The 24,649-nt window shown below is 41.3% G+C and overlaps 1 protein-coding gene across 7 annotated transcripts in view; it reads right to left on the bottom strand.

Annotated features, from left to right (window-relative positions):
• ZNF423 (zinc finger protein 423) overlaps positions 1-24,649 on the bottom strand; it is a 227,762-nt gene that overhangs the window by 85,734 nt on the left and 117,379 nt on the right. For 6 of the 7 annotated variants that reach the window (XM_069026874.1, XM_069026875.1, XM_069026880.1 and 3 more), the window contains 2 exons: positions 8,857-12,080; positions 2,006-2,090 (listed from right to left, as the gene is read on the bottom strand). In XM_069026874.1, the coding sequence (XP_068882975.1) occupies positions 2,006-2,090; positions 8,857-12,080 (3,309 nt within the window). Of the gene's footprint in view, positions 1-1,292; positions 1,887-2,005; positions 2,091-8,856; positions 12,081-24,649 lie in introns of those variants that run through there. The other variant, XM_069026878.1, reaches the window with a different exon arrangement.

Genomic DNA, 24,649 nt, shown 5'->3' with positions numbered 1-24,649 from the left:
CACAGCATTTATTGCTTGAGAAATGCTGACATCTAGCCTCTCCTTTTCCCTTCAGTATTCCCCAGTAAAGAACCAATACCAACAAATACCAATGAGCAAACTCACTGGAAACACCTTTTTTTGTGAGCAGTCGCATGTCCTGGAGGAGAGGGGGCCCAGGAGCCTTGTGAACCGAGATGCCCAGAGTGGGAAGAAGTTTGTCTCCATATTAAAGGTTTCTTGTTCTTTCCTAAACTGAACCATTAAAAGCAGTGATGACCTTAACTTAATGGACATCCTCAGTTGGTACCTCAGCAAAGCAACATGAAGATATGATACCACCATGGAATTATCACACATTTTCTTACCACATCCTGGTATTTACAATGTTCTAGGTGTACAGAACTGGGCCCATAGCACCTTTGTACTATACAGAGTTCCTCCAAGTATTACAGTAACTGATGTACAGCTTTGAGGAAACAATGGCTGCAGTCTGCACAAATAGCAGGACCACAATTTTCTGAGCCTCCTATGCCTTCTACACCTGTTGTTTTCCAGTGCTGCTAAGAACTTTGTAAGGAAGTGTGTAAATTGTGTGTTATTCCAGACAGCACTATTATGAGCAGATACATAAATAAATTTCACATATCAGTTACTGGAAAATGAAGAAACTGCATTTTTCCAAAAGAAAACAAATGATTCCCCTCTTGAATCAAGCAGAACCTTAACTCAGCATTTCATGACCTTTGTATTTAAAAATCACTTATTAGCTACTGGATCAAAAATTAAGTTGAAACAAGTGCTAAGCTTGCTAAGGATTTCTTTCTTAAAATTGAGGAGGGAGCTACATGAAATCACTATGGTCCAATTAACAAGGATCTCACTCTTCAAGCTTGCAAACAAGAGATTACATTAACACCTGCTACAAAAGCAAACATTTTTAGATATCTTTATCTTAACCTGCTTGACATTAACTTAAAACTCCTGCCTGGCTCTTGGATGAAAATTATTGTGACTGACATGTATGTTTTTCATTTGGGGGTGGGGGCTTGAAGGCTGTCAGTCCATATTTCTCTCTCTCTGGTATTTATGCATAATCCACTTCAAAGCTTATAGGAGATACATACCTGAATTGATGGGAGAATAATTTCCTAAATGTAAAATTGCTGAAGGAAAACCATTATGCTTGTGGGAGATAAGTGCTGCATATGAATGCGTGAGACAGAGAGCACTGTCGGGTCCTTGAAGGGTCTCATCCGACACATGCCTACAGTGGCATGTGTAAGTACCTTCTTGTGGTCTATGCATCAAAATAAACTGACCTCTCGGGCCAACACATATATTTATAACATCTGTCCATGGAAAAACCTTTCTTTGTGTTCATTAGAGAAGCAATCATACAGCTGCAGCAGAAATACACCCATCAGGTTACAACAATGCTTTTATCAACTCCTGCGACAGGACTGTCATAGAAGGCAGAAAGCACTGATTTTTAAAACACTTGTATGTCTGAAAAGCTGAACTTTCTGAAGTCCAGAATTGTCAGAAGAAGTAGAAAAAACCCGCTGAAATAACTCTGTAAGTGTTTTGTTTTGACAATGTTCCTCAGGAATCCACCACATTTTAGCTGGGAAAATGCTAGCAGTTACATCTATTCAATGTCATGACATACAAAATTGAAACATAATTGCTCCTAAGTGGTTGACAACTGGCAAGTACTTTTTACACAGATAGAGAGAAATTTATGCTATCAAATGGAAGATACTGTCAAAAGTTTGATTTTAATATAAATGAAAATGCTACATGAGGACTCAAAAGGATAAGGAAAAAAGCTCAGCAGTAACACTTTTATAACCACATATTTAAAAAGCTTTGAAGTGAAGAATCATTACATCAAAATCATTTTCCTTGAAAAATAAAAAAATAAATTACAGCATGAATATTAACAAGTTATTAAAATAGTGAATGTCAAAGAGTAGCAAAAAACAAGCAGCCAATGAGTGGCCTAGTGCAAAGAATGTCTTACCAATCATATGGTTAGCGACATGGATTTGTATCTCTCTCTCATTCTCAAAGGTCATCTGGCACTTGATGCATTGATAGGTCTTTTTCTGTTTAATAACCAAAAAGAGATTAGAGAAAACTGCACTGTAGCATAAGGCAAGTGTGATCATGAATATAGCATGTTACATGCTTCAAATTTCCTCCACTGGGGCTTTTTTTGCTCATATATCCCCGGGCCAGGCTTTTCTGGGACCATAAACACAATCTCTAATTAACAACCTGCTTTAGGAGAAATTTTAATTTCAACTTAAAAAATTTCAAATTACAATACTTGAAAATCTGACTGAGTACGTGAGCCATAATGAGATTGCTCCTGTCATTTAACCCACTGCAGTAAAATTCCACCAGAGTGAAATAAAAGACAGAAGAATAACTGTTTTCAGAGTAAGATCAACTTTCTCAAAAAATTCCACCTTTCATTAAACTCAGAGTAGGCAGAGCACCTATAGTTATTTGGGGAAGCAAAGGAAAAAAATGCATTTTGTATTGGTCTCCAATCAGAAATCTTAAAAAACTGCATTGCCATAAAGAACTGTTTCCTAGTACAATCTGTTTATATTTTCTCCATCTCAAAGTCATACCAGGGAGGCCTAGCTGCAGAAGTCAGGAGACAGTGTGAAGAGGCAATTACATGAACCATTTATTCAAATAGGGAAAATGGGGTTTGCACTCAGATTTACAGTGATGCGTGTACTTGTGCAACGTGGCAGGAAAAAATCCAAGAAACCACTGCAGAAATTAAAATGCAGGTTGATAAGTTAGGCATCCAACTCAGGAAAGAAAGCCAAACAAAGAACCAAAAAACATGATGTCTAAGCTTTTTTACACTTGGAAAAACTCCTATTTCCCAAAGCAGGAGTATGGTGCTTTGGTCTGATGTACGTGATTATTTACTGCATGAGAATACCTATTTAAATAGACATCTTTTGACATGTAATTTAGAAAAATTGGGCCTTTTGTGCCTACTTCTTTCTGGAGAATAATTCCTACTGCAACACTTGCCATTAGGCACAAGCATGAGGTCTGCATCCCCACAGCCAGAGCTGGTGGCATCTGAACACACGTGAAATCTCTGGGTGCTGGGCACAAGTTCAGGGAGCTGAGGGATGGAACACAACCCCAAGCCAACAGCACTGAGAAACCCGGCTCAGTACACAACACCCTCTTAACCTTTCGAAGGAAAATATTTTTGGGGTACTTTTTGTTTACAAAGTACCAGCCTTCAGCCTCCACCCCACACCCAGGTATAGAACCTTTTAGGACAGCAGTAATAAGTCAGAAGTTTTGAGTTAAACAGAGAAGTTGCTGTCACCCCTTCTGAGCATGGGATCCAATTTCCTCAAGCACCTGCTGAGGACAGAACAAATTAGGTGCTACCAAGAGCTTAACTACTTCCCACGTCATCAGTGGCAACAAGGTAGCCTGCTGGAGGTTAATGAACATGCTGTAACACCATAATAACAAATGCACCAGTCTATGGATGTTCGGCATATTTCATGAATTCTGTACCAGTGTGTGTTTGCTTAGGCAAGGCTTTCTAGGCTAAAACAACAATGGGTGATTAACATGATAATAGGAAGAAGGCTATACTCCATTGGCTGAAAGCTGACACAGCCAACCATATAAAAGGAAATAGTTTGGATTGGCTAGTTATCCCTAGGCAGCTCAAGAAAGTATCCTCCTGGAGTCCATTTGGAAATCAAGGCTGTTAATGGAAAAGCAGCTGGATTTCTGCAGCACTCTTTCTGGGGAATCTATTCTGGCAGATGAGCACAGCACACATACGTACACATGTCCCCTCAAACACACTGGCACACACATGCTGAGGGCTCCTAACTTCAAAAACAAAACAAAACACAAAAAACCTTGGAAGAGCAAAATAGGATTGGGTAGTGACTGATTCATGTGGTCACATGGTCACATTTAAAGCTTGAAATCTTCCTCTTCTTTAAAACTTCAAAGCTAAGCTCTGTGCCTTGTCTAACGCTTATCTCAGCTACGAGGGTTCCCTAAGTAAACAGCTAGAGGACAATATTTCAGCCTGACTCTATTTCAAACCTTGAAAGTTATATTAAACAGACAAATGATTCATTTTTTAATTGATACCGGGGCTTCTGAAAGCTACTTACTAAAAGATCTGGAGACAGGATGTCTTTGTTTATCCACAGACCCAGCGCTAACTCCTCCACACCATTTCACAATCCTATAAAACACTCTGCTTGGCATGAGGAGCCCTCGGTAGATTTCAGATTTCCTCTGAGTGCTACCTCAGCTAAGACCCGGGCATGCAAATGAGCAGCTTAAGCAAGGTGATGGCTCCTGTGACAGGGCACCCCACTTGACATGGAGTGAGGTTAATAAATGGCCTATACAGGTATCCAAATAACTGTAGCTAGATCAGCACCCAAGTGTGTATGCAAGAGGTGGAAGAGCTGATTTTTTGGCTCATTAGTAACTGTCTTTAAAAGAATGTCACAAAACATCCTTCCATTATCAGTAAATGGGGAGCACCAGCTTTAATACAACTATAATTAGTTGTGGTACAAATATGATCTTCTACTGCCATTTTTCAGCTTTATGAACATTATTAATGGATCAGTTATCTTTTTTTAAAGTTTTATCCTCAGAAGTGGTGACAACAAAGGTGCCCGCACTCTGAGGAGCTAACAGAGTCTAGGTGATGGCATGTAGGTGATAAAAGAGACCAGATGAGCAAGCCTTCAGCTGAGAGCTCATTCCCCACAAATTCAAGATATTTAATTCTAGTCTTGGCACAAAATTGTACTAATAAGAGGGTTCTGTTTCATTTTCTGAAGTATCTATTGTTCCCATGGGTTTTCCAGACTATCCTCCTTTAAATCTGGAAATAGTTTCCTGCTCTACAAAGAAAATATTCCTCCATTCAAGTGGATTTACAAGGGAAGAGAAGGGTTGTGGGGGAGAACAAAGAGAAGGAACTGAGTCCAAGAAAGTGTGCAGGAGAGAAGAAACTGAGTAAGGAACACAATAGGGTTTATTCTTCCAACTTTCTATGCCACCTCCTTTGCTTCTTCAGTCCAAATAACCTAGATGGGCTAAAAATAGTAACATCATTCACAATGAAAACTTAACTAAGTCATTTGCCACTGACAATGTTAAACAAGCATTGTTCATGATACCTGTGGTACAAAATAAAGATAAATCTGTGTAAGAGAAAGAACAGCTTGAAATGTGACTGTTTCCAGTATTAGGAAATGAGAAATCTCAATACTAAACAATCAGTCATGTTTCTCAAGATATGCACATTCCTCTAGAAGACATGTGAAAATTAATTAATAAAATGTACTCAAAACTGAAGCTGCTACACATAGAAAGATATTGAGAAAAACAGGAGAGCATCACCTCTGTTGAGATGTTAATGGAATGAAAAAAAGGCCTTGAACTATACTTGTGTTAGATGCTGGAATGATACCTTTGCTTGTGATGCTCATATGAAAAACACTTTTAGTCCTATCCAAACAGAACTGCTCACACAAAACTATATGAATGAAACAAAATTTGATGTTAGAGAAATCTTTTACTACTAAGATGTATTTTATTTAATGCTCTTAGTGATGTCTCTGCAGAAAACCATTGACTTGTCCTAAAACTCCTAAAAACAAATCCTCCAAAGAGGATGTTGCTATATACACAATGCAAAAATTATGTCTGCCTGGAAATCTGTCTTGTTGATCAACACGAATGGATCCTAGGTAGGCATCCTAGAAACAAACATGATCAATTTACAGGTATTTCTTCCTATTTGGCATAGTAAAAATGTGAGGAAGACAGAATACAGCAGGATTTTCAAGGGTTATGTGCTTTCTTTCATTCTTATGGATTAAAAAAAAAAAAAAACCCAAGCCTGCCAAGAAACTCTGAGTATTTTTCAGTGCTCCTCTAGCTGTCTCCTACTGATCTTCAGAATAAAATCTCAAATAATTCAATAGTAAAAAACCAAAACAAAATATAACAAGACATTCATACTTCATTTGTGGTGCTATATACACTTGTATATATATACAAACTTAAATACCTACAGTGAAAAGGAATTGTTCAGTTTCTCCTATTCTTTTTTTATTCCCAAATATTCTTTATTCATCAGGGGCTTATATCTATTTTCTCCCTTTCTTTCACCTTGGGGTTAAATCTTCATTTAAAGTTTTTTTCTGAGATTCTTTTAGGTTTCCACACTCACCTCTTCTATCAAAAAGCAAATAATGGCTGGTTGAGCAATTTCAGACACAGAAAGAAGTTACAGATTTTATAGTTATCATCTTTTCCATTTGCTTGGATTTCATTCTGCTTATTCTTATTTACTCTGAAATATTTACCCACTACTTAAAAATCTAATGCTCCTTCTGACTGTACCTTGTCCTAATCTTAAACTGCTTTTCTATTTAAGAAAGAAAAACAAATAAGGTGTTTAAAAAATGAGATGTAGAAACACTCAAGAACTGGAGAGAAGTAGCTCTTCTCTGAACATGTGCAGATCACTCTACATGCACCGTGCACTATAGATTGCTCCAGTAAAGTGGTATTTTACCTGTGTGCAGCACACTAACAAGATGACAAGAGAATTCATGTTCAACTTGCTTAGCTTTGCTACGAAGCCAATGAAGTTAAGTAAACACTCTTCTTGGATGCAGAGATGTATCACCATTTAAAATCCAGTATGATTCTTCGAAAATCCCTGTACTAGGCAAACACAAAGGGCACTCGTTGCCTTCACAAACCTGAGTGAAACACCAATAGTTTTCAAGTGAACTGATATCAGAATTCAGGTCTTGTACCTATAATGAAGGGTAAGATAATGAATTATTCCTAATAACAATATATATATTCCTGGGATGCTTATCTCTGGTATTAGCATATGTGCAGGCCACAGACACCAGTAGGGTACCATTTGCCATCATCACAAATGCTGATTTTTCATTATCTTCTACAAAGAAACTCAGAACTTCCCTCATGGGATGAAATTCAAAGCATTTACCTTATTGAAGAACTTAAAACTCTCCCCTGAGAGAACAAGTACGGAAGCTCTCACTGAAAAGAAAGAGTTAAAGCAAGAAATAAGACAGAAAATGACAATGTGTTCTGCTAGCTGATAGGAAGGGAAAGGTCATTCCATAGGCTCAGCAATATGAATTAATCCTACCTAATAGATTAGAGGTATTCTTAAAGAATTTAGAAGGAAATAAAGGCCTGAGGAGGAAGAAGGACAATGACCTAGCCAGACCTAGGTATCACACCAAAGGAGGGATATTTCCATTCCTCATTATTCTGCAAAATTATTTACGTGTGCCTGGAGGCTTAGTCACACCCAAAGGGAACAATATTCAGTGGTTTTACCAAAAGAGAGAAAACAAGAAAAGAAATCAAGCTTTCTGTGGGATTGGCTCAGGAGGCTGGATCAGGGCACTGCTCCAGTGTGGCCATGCCCAGCCCAGCATGCGGCTGCTCCACATGGCCTCACATGGAGCAGGGATAACAAGTCCTGCCAGGGACGCAACCTGCACCAGCTCCCTTGGAGGCACCTCAGTCCATATCCTCAGGACATACTTAGGGCCTTCTCTTACTTACTGAGCCTCTGGTGTTCTAGTTGAATGGATGGTATTTTCAGGTGCTTTTAATTCAGTAAGATGTGTTTGTGGGTGCTTTAATTAGTAGATTGACATAAACAGTCATCTACGGCTGGAATTATTCATTAGGAGTTGGGTGCCTAATTTCCTTAGATACTTTTGAAAATCTCACCCCATCATGTTTAATTAAAAATGTCAGATGATATCAATACTCAGATGTGTCTGCTGTTGGTCTCCTGAGAAGATTTCCAAAATCCACTTCTCATTCCATCTGTTCCTGACAGAGGAAGGACTGACTTGGCCCATTCTTGAACCAAAACGTCAACAAATAATTTAAAAAGACTATAAACTGCAAATGATATTAATCTCCTGAGTAGGCTTCTGGAACCTTACTTGGATCTGCGTGTTCCCAAGTAACTTGTAAGCTAAGAAACGGGAAAGCAGGCTATCTGCAAAAAGTCAAGGACAGCACACTTTTATGTAATCTGCATTAGACAATGTCCAGATTTGCTAAGAAACTACTTATCCTCTAATGGCCCCTACAGAAGGGCCATGAAAGCAGGTTCTTTTAAAGTCACTTTCAAAATCATACACACACACAAACAAGCTCACACAAATGCACACAGACCTCCAAGTAACCTCAAAACGTTCACTCTGACAGACATTCCTAGGGATAAGCTCTTTAGCACAGAAATCTGTTTTAGGTGAGAATTTGGGGCATAGGATGGAATTTACTACGTTTTTCCTCACAAGTTCCTATATCCTCCTGCTCATTATTATTTTCCTGGTAAGAAATAATCTCATTCCTCAAATATGACAGATTCGATTTTTTTGTTGTTTTTGGGTACTGAGCATCTCCATTTTTCATGAAATTGCCCCAGCTTTTTCAGATCTGCCAGTTCAGTAGAATCAGAATTCATGGACAAACTCAATCTCCACTGCCCAAGTGTCTCAGCTCTCTGTTGGTAAATTTAGGGCAGTTCTGTGGTAAAAAATCTGATGTGCTGCCACTAAGAATCAAGGCGCCTGTGAGGCTGAGCAGCTTCTGATTTTTCTATGTGCATTACTCTACCCTTCGTTCTGTTGGGAAGTTTTTCTAGTAGCACAAGTGATTTGATAAAGTGACAATTTTAAAAAAAACAAATCAGATCAGTTCTCACATTGAAGGTCTACATTTTATCCCTCAGACACTTTAAAGTTCAGCTGTACTTACTCTGGGAACAGGGGACGTCTGGGTACCTTTCCTTTGGCCACTGGTCTCGGGTGTCAGGTCTCGGTGGTCTACCTGAATGTGGCTCTCTAAGTCTTCAGCACTTTCAAATTTGACACTACACTCTGGACACCTCAGGCTGCCACATGGCCTCTCGTTTACCTCCTGTGGAGTCAAGCTCAAAGACTGTCCATTGGTGCTCCTGGTCATGCACCCAGCACACAGGCCATAGGGAAGGCCGTTCACATCCAACTTTACCAAGTCCTGCTTATTCCGGAACTCCTTCAAGCACAGCGCACACTTGTAGAGTTTTTGCAAGGCCTGGCCATTGGGCGATGAGGTTGCAGAGTTTCCTGCCAATTTCTGCATATGGAACGTCCCATGAATTTTCAGCTCCAGGGTAGAGGTGACCGTCTGCATGCAGACAACACAGCGAAAGCCGGTGAGGGAGTTTCTGAGATCTGGATGCATCTGGCAGTGCTCGATAAATTCCTCCTCACTCTGCAGTGGCATTTTGCAGATCCGACACGTCCCTGTATCCAAACTCTTGCTGTGAGTGACTTTGTGCTCCGTCAGGGTCAGGAGTGATGGGAAGCGTTCCCCACAGATGGGGCACATGTAGTGCTTAGCTGGGCCTCGATGGGTTTGCATGTGCTCTCTCAGGCCATTTTCAGAGAAAAAGGTCCTTGAGCAGATATTACACTTGTGGCTGCCTTTGATGAATTCTGCTTTCTTCCGAGAACAGTCATCCTCCCCAGGCCTGATGTTATGATCTCTCAAACGATGGTTCTGCAAGAGGACCTCCATAGTGTAGGCAGCCCCACAAATATCACAGCCATACATGGGCTCAGAAGCATCTACATCATCCTCACTGGCTTCATGACTGTTGGAAGTATCTGGATTCTTCATTAACATGTTCTGGATATCTGCCCCTTCTGTCTTCTTATTTGTTGGGGTCATGCCATTAGCTGTACCATTCTCAGCACTAGCATCAAAAACACAATGTTTTTCCCGCAAGTGCTTTTCAAGCAAGATGATGGCATGAAAAGCTTTGCTACAAAACTTACAGTTGTATTTTTTGCTGTGGGTTGTGATGTGGCACTGCAGTTCTACCTCTGTGCTGAACGTCTCACCACAGAAGATGCATTTGTGAGACTTTGATGGATTACCCAAGTGACTATGCTTCACATGGATCTGGAGATCCACCTCCTTCCTAAAATCCCAGTTACAGGCTGTGCAACGATACATCTTCTTTTCATTGCTATGCTTGACTGCCAGATGCACTTGGATAGATACCTTGGAATCAAAAACTTCTTGGCAAAGGGTGCAGTGATACAACACAAAAGTATGCATGTCCAACAAATGCTTCTGCAAATCATCCACTGAAGAAAACTGTTTGTCACAGCTCTCACATACATAATGAGTGGAAGTTGTCATGTAATGTATGGTGAGATGTTGCAGAAGAGACTCCTGGGAATCAAAGTCTTCTTTACACTGAGGGCAAGACTGTTTCCTCAACAGCAACTCCAAATGCAACTTTAAATGGGTCTGAAAACTTTCAAAATTTGAGAACTTTAGATCACACTGATTACATGGATATTCACCATTAGACACTGAGTTTACACTTGCAGAAAGCCGCTGCCTTTTAGGGGAAGAGACTTCAACATCAGAAGAAACTGGACTCTGCTCTGCTTTTGACTTCTTATTGTGTGCCAGAGGAATGTTCTTGTGGTTTTCTTTAATATGCTTTGTAAGCTTCAGGATGGAGCCAAAAATGGGGGAGTTTGTGCAATAAGGGCATGAATAAACTTCCATAAAAGACTGTGTTGGCTGAATGACAGGGGAATCCAATTTTGAATTTCCTACATTGCAGTGAGTCTGCTGGATGTGCTCAGTCAAGGTAGCTTCGGTCAGAAAGCCCATGGAGCACTGGTTACAGAAGAAAGCATTGTTGCCATCTTGAGGGGTAGCATTTGGGCCACAGTGAGTAATACGGATGTGCTCCTGCAAGCTATTGATATCCGCAAACATCTCCGGGCAGTAATTGCAATGAAAGGCAGAAATGTTGCTAAACTGCATCATGGGATAGGCATGGTTTTTGTGCACTTTTCTCACGTGTTCATTCAAGTTGTACAGTGTAGGCATGGAATCAAGGCAGATCTGGCACGTGTGGCTTTGCTGAGGTTTGTCTGCATGAATGGTCTTCAGATGGATCTCCAGAACAGCAAGGCTGTTGAAGTCACGCTTCGAGCAGTAGGGGCAGCTGTAAGTAACTTTAGACCAGTTCTGGCCTTCCTCTCTGTCAACAGACCTGGTTTTCTTTTGTCCTCTCAAAGGCTTTAAGGTCGAATCTGGAGTGGAACCTCTTTCCACCGATGCGCTGGAGTCGGGCGTTGCGCTGCTCATGGACGCCACACTCCCCAGGACTGGGTCAGGGCTGATGCTGTGGTTACTGGAGTCAGGTTGTCTGTGGCTGTCCAAGTGGCAATAGACTTCCTCCACTGAAGAAAACTGCTCTGGGCACATAGGGCACTTGTGTTTTTTGTTGGCATGGGCTTGATGAATGTGTGAGAGCAGTGAGTTTTCATCTACAAATACTTCAGGGCAATGAATACACTGCAAATCTGCCTTCTCAGAAAGCTGTGGGTGGCGTGTCATTACGTGCTTCTCCAAATCTTCAGTCTGACTGAATGTCTCTTCACAGTAATCACACATAAAATCATCCTTCTTCACCTCTTTCTCAGTCTTTGCCATATGTTCCTTGTTCTTTTTATGAGCTTGCATGTGACTCTGCAATGAGCTGGTAGATGAAAACCCACGTTTACACACAGTACACTTGAATGGTTTGCTGGAGCTGTGGGTTTTCAGGTGGATTTTGAGGTGGTCGCTGCGGGAGAATGCAGCCTCGCATTCGTGGCAATGGTACTTTTTATCCCCTGTGTGAAGCTTTATGTGGCGATCCCTACTCCTCTTGTGCTTAAAAAGCCGGCTACAGTAGGTGCATTTGAAAGGTAGCTTGTCACTGTGGATCTGCTCGTGCCTTTTAAGGTAGCTCAGGCGAATGAAGGACTTATCACAAAACTGACAGGGATACGGCAGGCCAGTCCCCCCTTCCTCCTCCCCGATGCCGAGATCACACCCATCTCCTATCATCTGAGTGGGTGATGCAACATCTTTGCTGGAGGGAGATGAAGCCACCCAGGAGAGTTGTGGGTCGTCATCACCATCTGTAATGGGAAAGCAGAAAGGAGATTAAAAACAATTCCCAGTGCATCTGTGAAATAAGGACAAAGCTCTCAACAACACTATGGGCTTCTGCTACTACAGCATTAAAAAAAAAAAATCAACTCAAAAAAAAAAGCCCAAAAACCCTCTTGAATTTGAAAGGAGGTTTGAGAAAGAGAAATAAAAATATATGTGTACACATAATTCACAAATATGCCAACATATAGTGTTAATAAAAAGCATTTTTCTTTAGCAGGTTTAACACCTGCTCACTGTACTGTAAAGCAATAAACAATGAATAAAGAAAGCAAAACACAATGCGCAATGAAGCAATACAAACATTTCAGAAAGCTACAGTGTTAAGTGATCACCTGTGAATTTGTGGGTCTGTTAAATGCTACATCAAGATGATTTTAAGTAATGTCTCCATTAAAAAAATCCTTCAGTTCTGTCTCAAAACTGTAACAGAATGAAAGGCTGCTCAAAGGCAGAGTTGAACATCTAGGTGGAATAAAAGCATCAGATTTGAGAGCGCTCAAGAAAATCAGAGAAGAGATCTGCACTACTACCACGTTTGCTTGTATAAAATGTAATGTGCTCTCTTGGTACAAAATCAAACAAATTTATAAAAGCCCAGGAAAATCACCACTGGAGATCCCAAGGCATCACAAAAGAATCAAGTTCAGGATAAACCAAAAATGGCCCAGCCTCTGTTTAATAACTATTTCCTTTACTCAATATGAAGTTTTGAAAAATATTTTATAATTCCATATTACCGTAAAGAAACACAGCACCCACTCCAGCAGCCACACAGTCATTTTAGGAAAAATACATAAAACGTTGTCAACTTTCATTAACAGAATTGTTAACAAGAAACAGAAGAGAGTGAGTTCTAATATCTTAATTCCAACAAATGCAGAGATGTTGAGCGAAACATAAATGCCACTAGTCTGATATCAAACTAAACCACAGAATGAAGCAAAAATAAAGTTCAAGTAGATGAAGGAAGGTGCTGACCACATAAACATTTGGAGATTCCAAAAAGGAGCTGGTTCTCGAGATCCACCATCCTTATAAAACATTTAATGTTCTACTTCAGCTTTTACTAAAACAAACCAATAAAAAAATCCCCGACTGTGTGTGTAGGCTGCCACACGCGCACTCCTCGTGCCTGCCAACTACCGAGTCACCAGGCAGAGAAAGCACAAGTACAGTGAGGAGCTCTCAAAGAAGGGCTCGGCTAATGAGGGTATCACCACCGTACCAGACACTGTTTGCTCTGGCAAACATCTGCTTTTTCATCCCAGCTAAATTAAGAGAGCAGCTACCTTGGAAAAAACTAAACCAAGTAACCACACCCCAAACAACTTTTCCCACACGACAGGGCTGTCTATTTTCCAGGTCAGGCGTCCGCTCTCTTGCCCCGCGCTCCCCAGAGAGCTCTGCTCCCCCGTTTAACTAAACCTCCTGCTCCAGAGCGATGCTGGACACCGAGAACCTGCTTCTTCCTGCTCCCGAAATGCACCTCGACTCTCAGCAAGCATCCGCGCTTCTCAGATGCTCAAGGTCTTTGTGCTCAACCAGCTCCTCCAAACCCGGCAGAGCCCAAGCCTAAAATACAGACAACGAGCTCCTGATTTTAATGTAAACTTTTCTCAGGCTTCACTCCCCCGACCATGAACGGCTCTCTCTCTGCAGCTGCAACAAAGCCTCATGTTCCCAATTTAAGCCACCTCCGCCGCCCACCCCGCTGCCAGCACAGCTTTGCTGAGCCCCCAGGGAGCCCCCAGCCCCCGCCATCCCCCAGCTTTGCCGCCAGCCGTATCCGGGGCTCCGTCCCCACGGACCTGCGGCCACAGGCCGTCGGAGGGAAGGAGGCAGCCGGCTGCCAGCGCCCGGATTAGGGGCCCCGGGGAGGTGCCGGTAGCTCAGGGCCGCCTAATTCCCTCCTCTCACCAGCTGGGCTCCTCCAGGGGCAAGGAGACAAAGGGGAGCACGAGGGGGATGCTGGGCCTGAACTAGGGCAGCACATGTTGCGTTTGCTGCCGCTGCTGCTGTCTACGGAGAGGGGGAGAAAGGAGAAAAACAAGAGAAAAAGCACCCAGCCATTTGCTAGTTTCTGCTCGGGCTTACCGGCTGTAATTATAATAATTTTATATGTCTGTTTGCAGAAATGTTTATAAAAATACGTGCATTTTAAATATCTCCCCTTTTGCAGTCAGGCTGCTGGCGCCTTGCGCGGAGCGGCGGCACACAGAGGAAGGGCTGCGCCGGGAGAAGCCCGAGCTCTCCAAACGCCTCCACCGAATAAAGCTCCATTGTTCAGCTCGGAAACTTGAGATGCAATGGGCCAAATCCAGTGGTAACACAGGCTGGGCCAACTGCTTTAACATCCATATGCACTAATGCCAACCATTACATTGGCCCACCACGCAAACTGAACAAATCTCTAGAAAGTCTCTTTTTCCTCTGAAATGAACAGATCTTCCTCAAAACACAGTCTAACATTCAAATAGAGCCAGTTCCCCTCCAGCTGCTGTTCTTCAAACATACTGGGCTATTCAGAAAACAAAATCAAAGAAAGTATTACCTGATGAGTGAAGCACAAAGCCTGTCCTAACATAATTTGGATTTTTAAAAAATTAACACTTCTCAGGTTGAAAAGTTGGATTTGTCATAAAATGGAAGCGTTTACATAGAACATAAAGATTGTCTCCTTTTGTTAGCTTCAGTTTGACCTTCTACCAATTTTCATGTTTAATTTCTACATTCTTTTTACTCCAGTATTTTCTCATACTTCTACAGTTTTAAAAGAATTTTAGAAGAAACTTTAGGCACCAGAAACAACCTACCTGGATTTCTTACAAACAGGATACTAAATTAGTAAACACCTAAACTGAACAAATTAGGGAAAACTCATTATCATTAATCTCTTTATGGAATGAATAATAGCCCTGTTAATTTTAACTTGCCATATTAAATCGAAAAAAAGACCTATAATGAACTGAGAAGAAAATTCTAAGGTATTTTGCCACAGTAATATTTTAGTGGGAAGATATATTTTAGATGTGGTATGACATGTCTAGCAAAGATGGTTAGAATAATAATTCTACATTAATGCAATCAAAGGAATGTAACAGAATGAGAAAAATCACTTTCAAAAAGGAGATTAAAGTCATTAAAATGGCTAATCCTGCAAAGTGGGACTGTTCTAAAATAGAGAATCACATGGCTGGTGCAAGACTTTTGTCATTTGCACATAAGAGAATCAAAACAAGTATTAAAAGGGTAAGAAAATTCAATAAAAAGTTTAATTAGGAAAAAAAGAGCATTAAGGAAGCTTTAGGATGTCAGTAGTCCTCAGGATATATGTGCAGGTCATGAAGCTTAAAGGGCCATTCTTGATAATCAATCTCAAAGTGATACAGTAATTTAGCAACTTAATGTTCAGCACGTTTACAGGACTGCAAGCATTTATCATCATCAGCGATGAGCTAATTCCAGCCTCAATGCATTCAATAAATGTATTTTTCCTTCTAATAAGAACAATTTGGCCAAACTGTAGTATAAATCATACTTTGTTCTCTATTTATCTTCCAGATAACAAAAGCCAAGTTCAGAGACATATTCATGAAGCTAAAACAATAAAATGAAGTCTTAAAAAGATGTGATTTCTCTTAGAAGGGAGACAAACAGCACATCACAGATTGCCAGGAGTAAGCGGCACTGCCATCTCAGCATACACTGCTGACACTGATATATTTATTATTCCAGAGTTATTTTGCTAATACAAATATAATCAACCAGACACAATTTCACACTCCCTGCAAACACCTTCCCATCTCCCTGCCCAAAGGTAGCTGGAAACAGTACGCTCCTGCTGAACTTTGAGCAGAGCTTCACTTTCTTGCACAGCTGCCCAGTCACCCAGCCCTGGGGGCCACATTCCTGGACAGGAGATGCACAAACCCAGGCTACCCCTAGCTGGTTGCTTTTCCTCTCAAGAACTAAACACCTGCACAGAGGCCACATTTGCTGGCCTAGACCTGAAGTTCGTCCTTGCCTAAACCCTCTTGTTCACCAACAGAGCATCACTGGATTCCCCTCCATTGAAAAAATCTCCCTACTCTGTCTCCTGTGCGGGGAGAGTTCAGGTGGCTCTTCCACAGGGCCTCTGTGCATCCCTCCACACCATGAGCACACTGCAATGTGGCCTTTGTAGTACAGCAGGCCAGTTTATTCCAGTGCCACCAGCACAGATTGAGCACCACAGGGCTCAGGAGAGCCTGCACAACCAGCCCCAGGCAGCAAAAAAATCCCGGGTTTGGCCAAAGAGACATCTTTAAGACTCCCCTCCCAAGCCCAGAAGGCATCTCCATACAGGACAATAAACCAAGGCACTCAGGTTTAAAATGTGATCTTATTCTGTCAGGTTTATTCCTCTAGCGCAGAGCTAGTACACAAGAGAAATACTTAAATTAACAAAACCCCAAAATCAATTGCTGAAGTAAGGATTGCTGTTTGATTTAAGCTCAGACTTCTGGTTCGCTCTGAGCCCCTCCATGATACACAAGTTAAAGATGGTCAAAGCACTGAAAATGCTTGAAGCTGTTGAAAGTTGACAGAATTCTAGCACCCAAAATAGTAACTTACTTTTGAAAACAAGCTTGGCATCATAAGACACGCTTCTGAACTGTGCTTCAGTTCCTCATCTCCATAATAGCAAAAAGCCATCTGCTCCTCAAGGGCAAATTGTAGGGCTTACTTCTGTATAGCTGTGAAAACCCCGAGACATCCTCATATGGAAAGTCCAATAGAAATGCTATCAATTTCAATAATTATTATTATTATTGCAGATGCTTAACTATGAGAATTAAACACAGAGATTGAGGACTGACAAATCCTCAGTACTGATTACAGCAAATTTTGCATTGCTGCACTATGTATTAAAGCCAGGGATAGATCATTACAATGGATTATAGTAAGAACCTCACATACCATACGCTGCTCATTTACACTGCAGTGCTGGTGTGAAATAATGCAAATCAAGTTTACATAGCAAATGTTTTAAGCTTCAACACTTTCAGTGCACTGTGACAGCTTTCTGCTTAAATTTTTTGTTGGAGTGTTTAGTCCCATTTTCCTGCACATCTCCCGCACAGTTATAACAAATAATTTAAAGTATCAATAATATTCCAAACTCAATTTTCTATGCACGTATTAGCTTCAATGAATGTTTCTGTTTGTTGTGTCACAGAAGGCAATAATGGACTGTGACCCACCAGCCCTTGTGGCAATCAAAGTCCTCGTACACTGACACTGCATCGACCTCTGAACGGCACTGTCACTGCTGGGCTGTGACTGACACCCAGCACCACTGCACACTCAAGCACACCTCATTAATGACAGAAGAAGGACTTCTGCAACTTACTTATAATTATTCCTCAAAAAAAATCATGCAACTGTCCCCTAGAACTGCTTAACCTATCCTTAACCAAGGCAGAGAGGAGGGCCTGGGAAGTTCACACTGCTCTGAAGAACTCTACACAGCTTCACATTTCAGTGATGTCAGCTTCTTCACCAAACAGTTCAGAGTTCTGTATTTTAAGGCACAATGCTATTTTTAAATATATATATATAAACATGTATAAAATGCTCAAAGCAAACATGAAATTGGATAAATTGGCTCAATGGAAAGTATATATAATCTGATTTTTCTTCTCATGCAGAGAGTAACTAAGTATTTAGAATACAAAATCAGCACAAGATGTAGTGTAGAATTTCAAGCATTAAACTTGCTGGGATGTCTGCCACAGATAAACTCTTACACATAGACAGTTTAAACCTCGCTGTCTTTGTTTAAACATTTCTTAGTGATGTTTCTGTAGTGATCAAAGATACATCTAATTAGTCTTTCTTATACTGCAAGTTAAAAGTACACACAGAGATGTCTATTGAAGCTTAGCTGATATACAGAAACTTGTTAAGCCAGAGTAATGCATGCCTGAGCCCTTGTCTCCATTAGCAGAGATATCAAGGCTCAGTAATAACCATCGACAGGGTGATCCATAACTCTGTGCAGATGATAAAATAAGAAAGCTATTTTTAACACTCTTTTTCCTTATGTCAAATAGTCTGTATTTTGCTGGTAACAAAAAATTAACATATCATTAAATAAGTTATTTCACACTTCGATAAATGGCATAATTGGGCTGGAGGAGAAAGTTTTATGTTAGATCTAGGAATAAACTAAATGCTTTCAGAGTTGAATCACTGTTTTTCTTTACTCCCTTTGGAAAAGCAGCAGATACTATATTCTGCTGTGCATCATGGACTTGGGACTGAAAACAGCTGCACTCTAATTACATGTAAAGTGTACCAAAACATTCCTTTTATCACAGACTGTAAATCTGTTAGCATCTGTCTCTCCTTTGTTTCTTCCACAAGATACAAGCTTGTTTCTACATTTTTCTCACCTGTAGCGGTAATTAAAATTCATTATAAATGAAAGGAGTGAACACTAAAACAAGTTCCTCTGTGTACAGTTCTAAACTCAAATTAGAAACAGCTGTTTGCTAATTCATGCAGTGATGTTTTGTCGTGCTCTGTGAATCAATAATAACTCACCCTATTTCTACCAAAATGTTAGGATTATATCTATATTTTGCTTAGCAATTTGCTCCTCAGAAATGTTCAAATGCACATTCAGTCTTTTTTAAAGGAGATTAGAAGACGATACCTACAAAATAATCAATGAAATAACAGAAAGATCTTAATAGCTTGCTGCTTCTGCTTACCCTGCTACCTAGAGGGTTCTGTGTCATTCTTGCCTGCTTTGATGCCTACAGAGCATTTAGCAAAAGGGCACATTGTAAGACAGATGTAAAAGAACAAAACCGTATATGGAGTCACGCAAATGCATCATGAATGCAACAGTCACATTAGAGAATATTACAAAATTAGAGTTTCAGCTATGAAATGTACAACTTTCAAACATTAGGAATGACAAAACCCTCAGGAAAAAAAAATCCTAGTAGAATAATTATTACTTATAATAATTAGTTATAAAATTAGTTATAATAAATGGTAATACTTATGCTAATTGTTGGTAATATTTCTAGATATTATGTTAGCCAGAGCACAAACTTCATATGACCCCATTGGCCTTACACAATTATATTCTGCACTTCTTGCTACTTGATGTCAACATTTATCATGATTTCAATGCTTGATTATGCAAAACAAAGAGACAACACACAGCAGTTAAGAGCTTTGCCTGCTTCCTTTTTTATCTAAGCATAGGGATGCAAGCAGGGTGGCTGCAGTGATCCGAGCAGCCCCCCACGGCAGGTTTGCAGAGCCTGCCCTCGTCACAGCATGATTAGGGCCAGCCCTGGGCCCTGCACTGCCCCTTGCCATAGCCAAAGATCCAGCCCAGAGCAGTGGAAGAGCACCAGCCTCTGTGCAGGTCTCTGCAATACATGCATTACTTCATGCATTTTCTCAGCTCTAAATAGATACGTTTTCCCTTCCTTGTGTTTTGCTGCTGTGAGCAGGGAGAGTGTTCCCATACAGCACACACCTGAGCACCAGGACTGAACTGCTTGTGGAAATGTGGCCAGTGGGACGGCCTTTCTGGTGGGATGAAATGCATGAGATGAATTCCCTAGATTTACGATTTCCTCCCTCCCATTTGATCAGGCAGCCCTCAAATACAGCAGGCACCTGCTCTCAGGCTGTTTTGCTGAGTACCCTCAGGCACGTGCGGTCACACAGACTCAGCTCAAGCTCTTTCCCTCAGTTCATAACCACAGCACCAGAAACACAGACTAGCTGCTGTCTGGAGAAACTCAGTGAATACAGAAGCTGAAAGTAAAGACAGACAGACTTTTCTCCATGAATGGACCAGATTGGTGTGATTTAATTTAATACTTTATTGTGGGCATTTTCATGTTTTTGAATTGTACTTTCAAGTGAAGATTAAGTCATCAATTACAATCCATTTAGCTCATTCATAAAATTAATTTAAGGGTCATATCCTGCACGGTGAGCAGCGAGTCCTGGAAGTCAGCACTGACAAGGACAAGCAGCACTTTCTTTCCCACAGGATATTCAGCTTGTGCAGAATCAAGTCAGAGCTCATTTTGAAGGTGTGGGCAGCAGTCTGGAGAAGGAAGTGCCTTTAAAACTGGGGCAGTGGCAAACTAGGACAAAGACAGCTTTGCCAAGAGTTCTCTGATAAGCTGCTGTCACTGCTAAGACAAATGGCTATCTGCTTCTGTGCTGGTAGAGAACATTAGAGTGGCCTTTCCACTTCTGCAGAGCTGTTTCTACTCTTCTGTCATGTATCAGCTGCGAGCCAAAAGAACCACTAGAAGTGAGAAAACTGGGACCAGACGCCAAAAATGCTCTGTGCCCTCTGGTTGGGGTCACTAGAAGTGACTTTATTGCTAGGATGGCTTTCTATGATGTGATCTTCAACTGATATTATGTGGTGACCTGACCTGTAACAAAATGGGTTTGCAGTCCCTGTCTCTAACAGATGATAAGTACTTTGCAGAGAACAGAATTTTGCTCCTAAATGAGTATTTTCCATCAGTGCTCAGTGGAAGATAAGACAATTGCCCTGTTCCAAACCTGAGAAAAGCCTCATGTTTCAAACCTCTGTCCTTCACAGGACTTTACTGCCAAGCTTTCCGGCCTAAGGAACTTAAAGCTGGTCATATCATTAAAGCAAGTTGCAGGAGAAAATAAAACCAGCTTGTTAAGTTAAAAAGAAGGAGGCTGTTCCAGACTCTCATTTTGATCTAGGTGGGAAAACTGTGACGCACTTACAATCTCAATGGTTCATGATGAATAGCCTTAATGCTGAAAAACACATGTTGGCTGAAATTACTCAGCAATAAACAAACAGTAAAAAGCAACAACATCCAGATTTTATACTACCTTCAAAGAAAAGGGGAAGAAAAGTAAATTACATGTGACAAACAGTATCAAGTAACCTGTTTTATAGCTATGCACACACATTATTGTTCTGACTTCCAAATGTGTTGTGTATTCACAGCAATCCCATCGAATTCAATAGGAACAGCAGTTACTCAACACTCCTGAAAATTCAAGTGACATAAATATGAGATATAGCCAGTTCTACTAGAGATATTTTCAGAAAGGTGCATGTATTCCCTGTCCCTTTAGTGAATTCAAATCAAGATTTCATGCAAACACCGTGAACTGAAATGAAGCTGCACTTGCAAACATCACAGCTTCCACAAGTCTGGTGAGTGTAGCCCCTCAAGGCCTCCATGTGTCTGGTTTTGGAGGGGCTTGTGTGCCCCAGTAACCCCAGTGGGTATTCCTGGAGCTGAAGAAGCTGCCACACCTGACCCTAGACTGGAAATGGGGTTTGCTCCAGCTGAGTAAATCTCTGATTCCTTGGGGATGGTGTGCATTACAGCAAAGTACAATTAGTTAAGACTTTGGGTTTGCTAATGAACAATTTAATTTAATAAATTCATTTAAAATTTAAAAAAAAGGACCCACAAATGTAACAGCACACTGGTGAATATGAAGCACATTCCTGATTATCATAAACATCGGTCATGAATCTGTACCATGTTTGTAACTGGCCTGAGGGGATCTGCATGAAACAGAGGTGGGAAGGAAGTTCTCCACTTATCAATACCTGACAGAAATAACTGAAAGGTTTAAAAAGAAAATAACTATAGGTTTTGTACTACGCAAGATGAAAGTCAAGCAGCATGGCTTGCCTAGGAGAGACGTGTATTCTGCGCTGTATGGTAATGCTATTTCTTTTTTACTAACAGTACCCATCGTTTTAAACAAGAAGAGACTTTTAAAACAAGCAAGCAAACAGACGTATTTGCCACCCGGTAAGATTGCTCTTGGTACACCAGTGTTTCCCTACAACAAACGTGCTGCATGAGAGTCCTTTCAAGTTTAACCATCAGTGACCCAGCGTCTGTGATCTGAGGACTTGCACTGCACCACACAACAAAACCATCCTCCGAAAGCTGCTCTCTTCTTCCAACACATCTTTGCCCTTTGGACTGAAGGGCCCAATGACAAATCGTGTGACTGTGCTCTAAGGTGTTCAAAAGAAAAGCTGTGGCAACAGCCAAGGTCTATTTTCCTCAGGCTCACAACTCCATTGGTGCAGCTCAAGGAGGGACCCCATGCCCTACCTTGCCAAGCACCTGTTCAGGCTGCAGAGGATGAGCCCCATGGTGCCCACTGCAGGCACCTCAGAGTCACGGAGCACTGGATATGCTTCTCCTGTGGGTACCCAGCACTGAGAGCAGCCCAGGCTGTGCCCCATCTCCTACACCACAGGTTTGCAGAGACACTTTTTGAGCATCTCTAAATTCTTTAGAGGCTTCTCAGGTTGTCAGTCAGCACCGACCACGCTCCGGAGAAAGCCTCCCGTAGGGAGGATGCTCATCAGTGCAGGCAGGCAGGAGGGGGGAGTGCAGCTGGGGAGCCAGAGTGAATCCAACCAGGAGACGACAGCCCCTCCATCCCTGCCGCTCTCCTGCCAGGAGCCACACAGAGGCTGGCAGGAACGTGCCCTCCGGCCGCGCTGCGCTCCCAGCCCCAGCTGCAAGCACCACACTGCCCACGGACTGGAACAGGGGGCACGTTCATCAAAGTCCCCTGCAGCAGAGACACCTTTGTCCTGAATTGTTTCACAGTCTTAGGTGCTCATTTTCTCTATTCAGATGGCTCTAGTTTAACCAGCAGCGTGGGTTTCCTTCTGACCACACGTGTGTGGTTGGTTTTTTGCCTCCCATGAATGTGAATTGTACAATTTATTCTAGTTAGTAACTGTCTCTGTGCCTTGGCCACAGATACATGAGAAAGTGAATTTATAATAAGGAAAGGTGCAGGGCACAATTATTTGTTTAAATGGGATTAGAATTAGGGTTGGAGTGTACACTGAATCATCTCAATTTATCCCTGAAGAGAAGGAGGGACAGCAAATGTCTTGGCACGTCCAAACAAATATCGGTTTCCCCACCGACTAGCTAACAGCACTCCTTCCATTTGAGAGCAGTCTCACACAGACATTGGCACTGGTATCAGAGAACTAAATGAAATAAAGGGAAAAGCTATAGTCAATAGCTTTCTCTCTAACTTTACTCACATGATGAGGACTGGTTTTACTCACAGAAAAGTATCTAGGAATGTTAATATACTAAACAACTCAGTAAAAGGAAGGAGGAGGCAGTGGGGAGAGCGAGACTGAATTTACCCAACAAAAGTTAATCTTGACACTACAGGTACAGCAAGGCTTTTTACAGAAAGCTATGGGCTTTCTACAGAAGAGTCCCCTAAATTAAACATGGGTGGAAGCTGGAGGTGGATGTTTAGGGTGGGGGCACATTTTCTGCACAGGGAAAATGGTCAAAAAATCAAAACAGAAAAAGCAAAAGGCTATATTAAAAATAACCAACAAAAATCTCTCTGAGAAATCAGGCATCAGAGGTTTGAAAAACACACTTGCACCTTCAAAATCAGATGTGTTCAAAAAGCCATCCCCAGTCAACTAATGGCTGAAAACACACACACACCGACCATGGAAGTGAAAAACTATTGTTTTCATAAACAACACAAAGAGTTTTAAAGCTCAGACCAGATTCATTTGCAAAAAGCCTACTGTCCTAAATATATCTAAATAATGAAAATCCCTTGCCACCTCCCTGGAATCAATTTGATTTTGCCCTTCCCAGACTCACAGCCAAAACTCCCTGCCCAGACAGAAGCACAGATTGGGCAACTCGGGTGTCCCCCACAGGAGAGTGAGAGAACAAGGTTCCCCAGATACAATTCACATACTATTTTCATGTTTTGTCAAGGCTTTTCTAATATTTACTTTGGTTGTGGTCAATAAGGCAAAAAATTTCAGGACAGAGGATTTTCTGACCACAAATAAACTGGGCTGCTGTCTGAAATAAGATCTTTAGCCATCTCACCCTTTCCAAAACAAAAACAATTGGACAAATGAATGAAAGTTCAGTAACTGCTTCCTCACAACTTCAGCCAGAATTAGTTGTGAGACTGAATCCCACTTCCTCCATCTCATAGCACATGAAAGTATGAGTACCAAGAGTTATGAGTACCAGCCTCAACTCCCCATCTGTCCCAAACTATCTGTCTGTATTTAGAGGCTGGGACCCTGGATATCTGCAAGCTGATTTTAAAGACACATAAGACCTTTCTTCATTGGTTTGGTTTTGGGTAACAATTTTCCCATTATTTAGGATTATCATACCTTATATCTTTGGATTTTCTATGAATATAACTCTATAATACAAGTCCAGACCTCCTGGCTACCTGACATCAAGAAGGCTGCAACATCCTGTGTATAGCCTGAAGCCACTGTACACAGGCTTAAGAGGGACTCCATTTTAATTCAGTTCTTTGGCTGGAATTGAGATACTGGATCTGATACAATTTTTTTCTTACTGTGTTGCTTTGTATCAAAACACCCATTTTCCAGTGGGTGGTGCCTAACAAAACAGAAGCAGAGGTGTGAGCACAAAGGAAACAGCCA

This window comes from Aphelocoma coerulescens, chromosome 11 (genome assembly GCF_041296385.1).
Source record: "Aphelocoma coerulescens isolate FSJ_1873_10779 chromosome 11, UR_Acoe_1.0, whole genome shotgun sequence".
Taxonomy (NCBI): domain Eukaryota; kingdom Metazoa; phylum Chordata; class Aves; order Passeriformes; family Corvidae; genus Aphelocoma; species Aphelocoma coerulescens.
The sequence above is the reverse complement of the archived record's forward strand: the minus strand, read 5'-3'. Positions and strand labels throughout refer to the sequence as shown.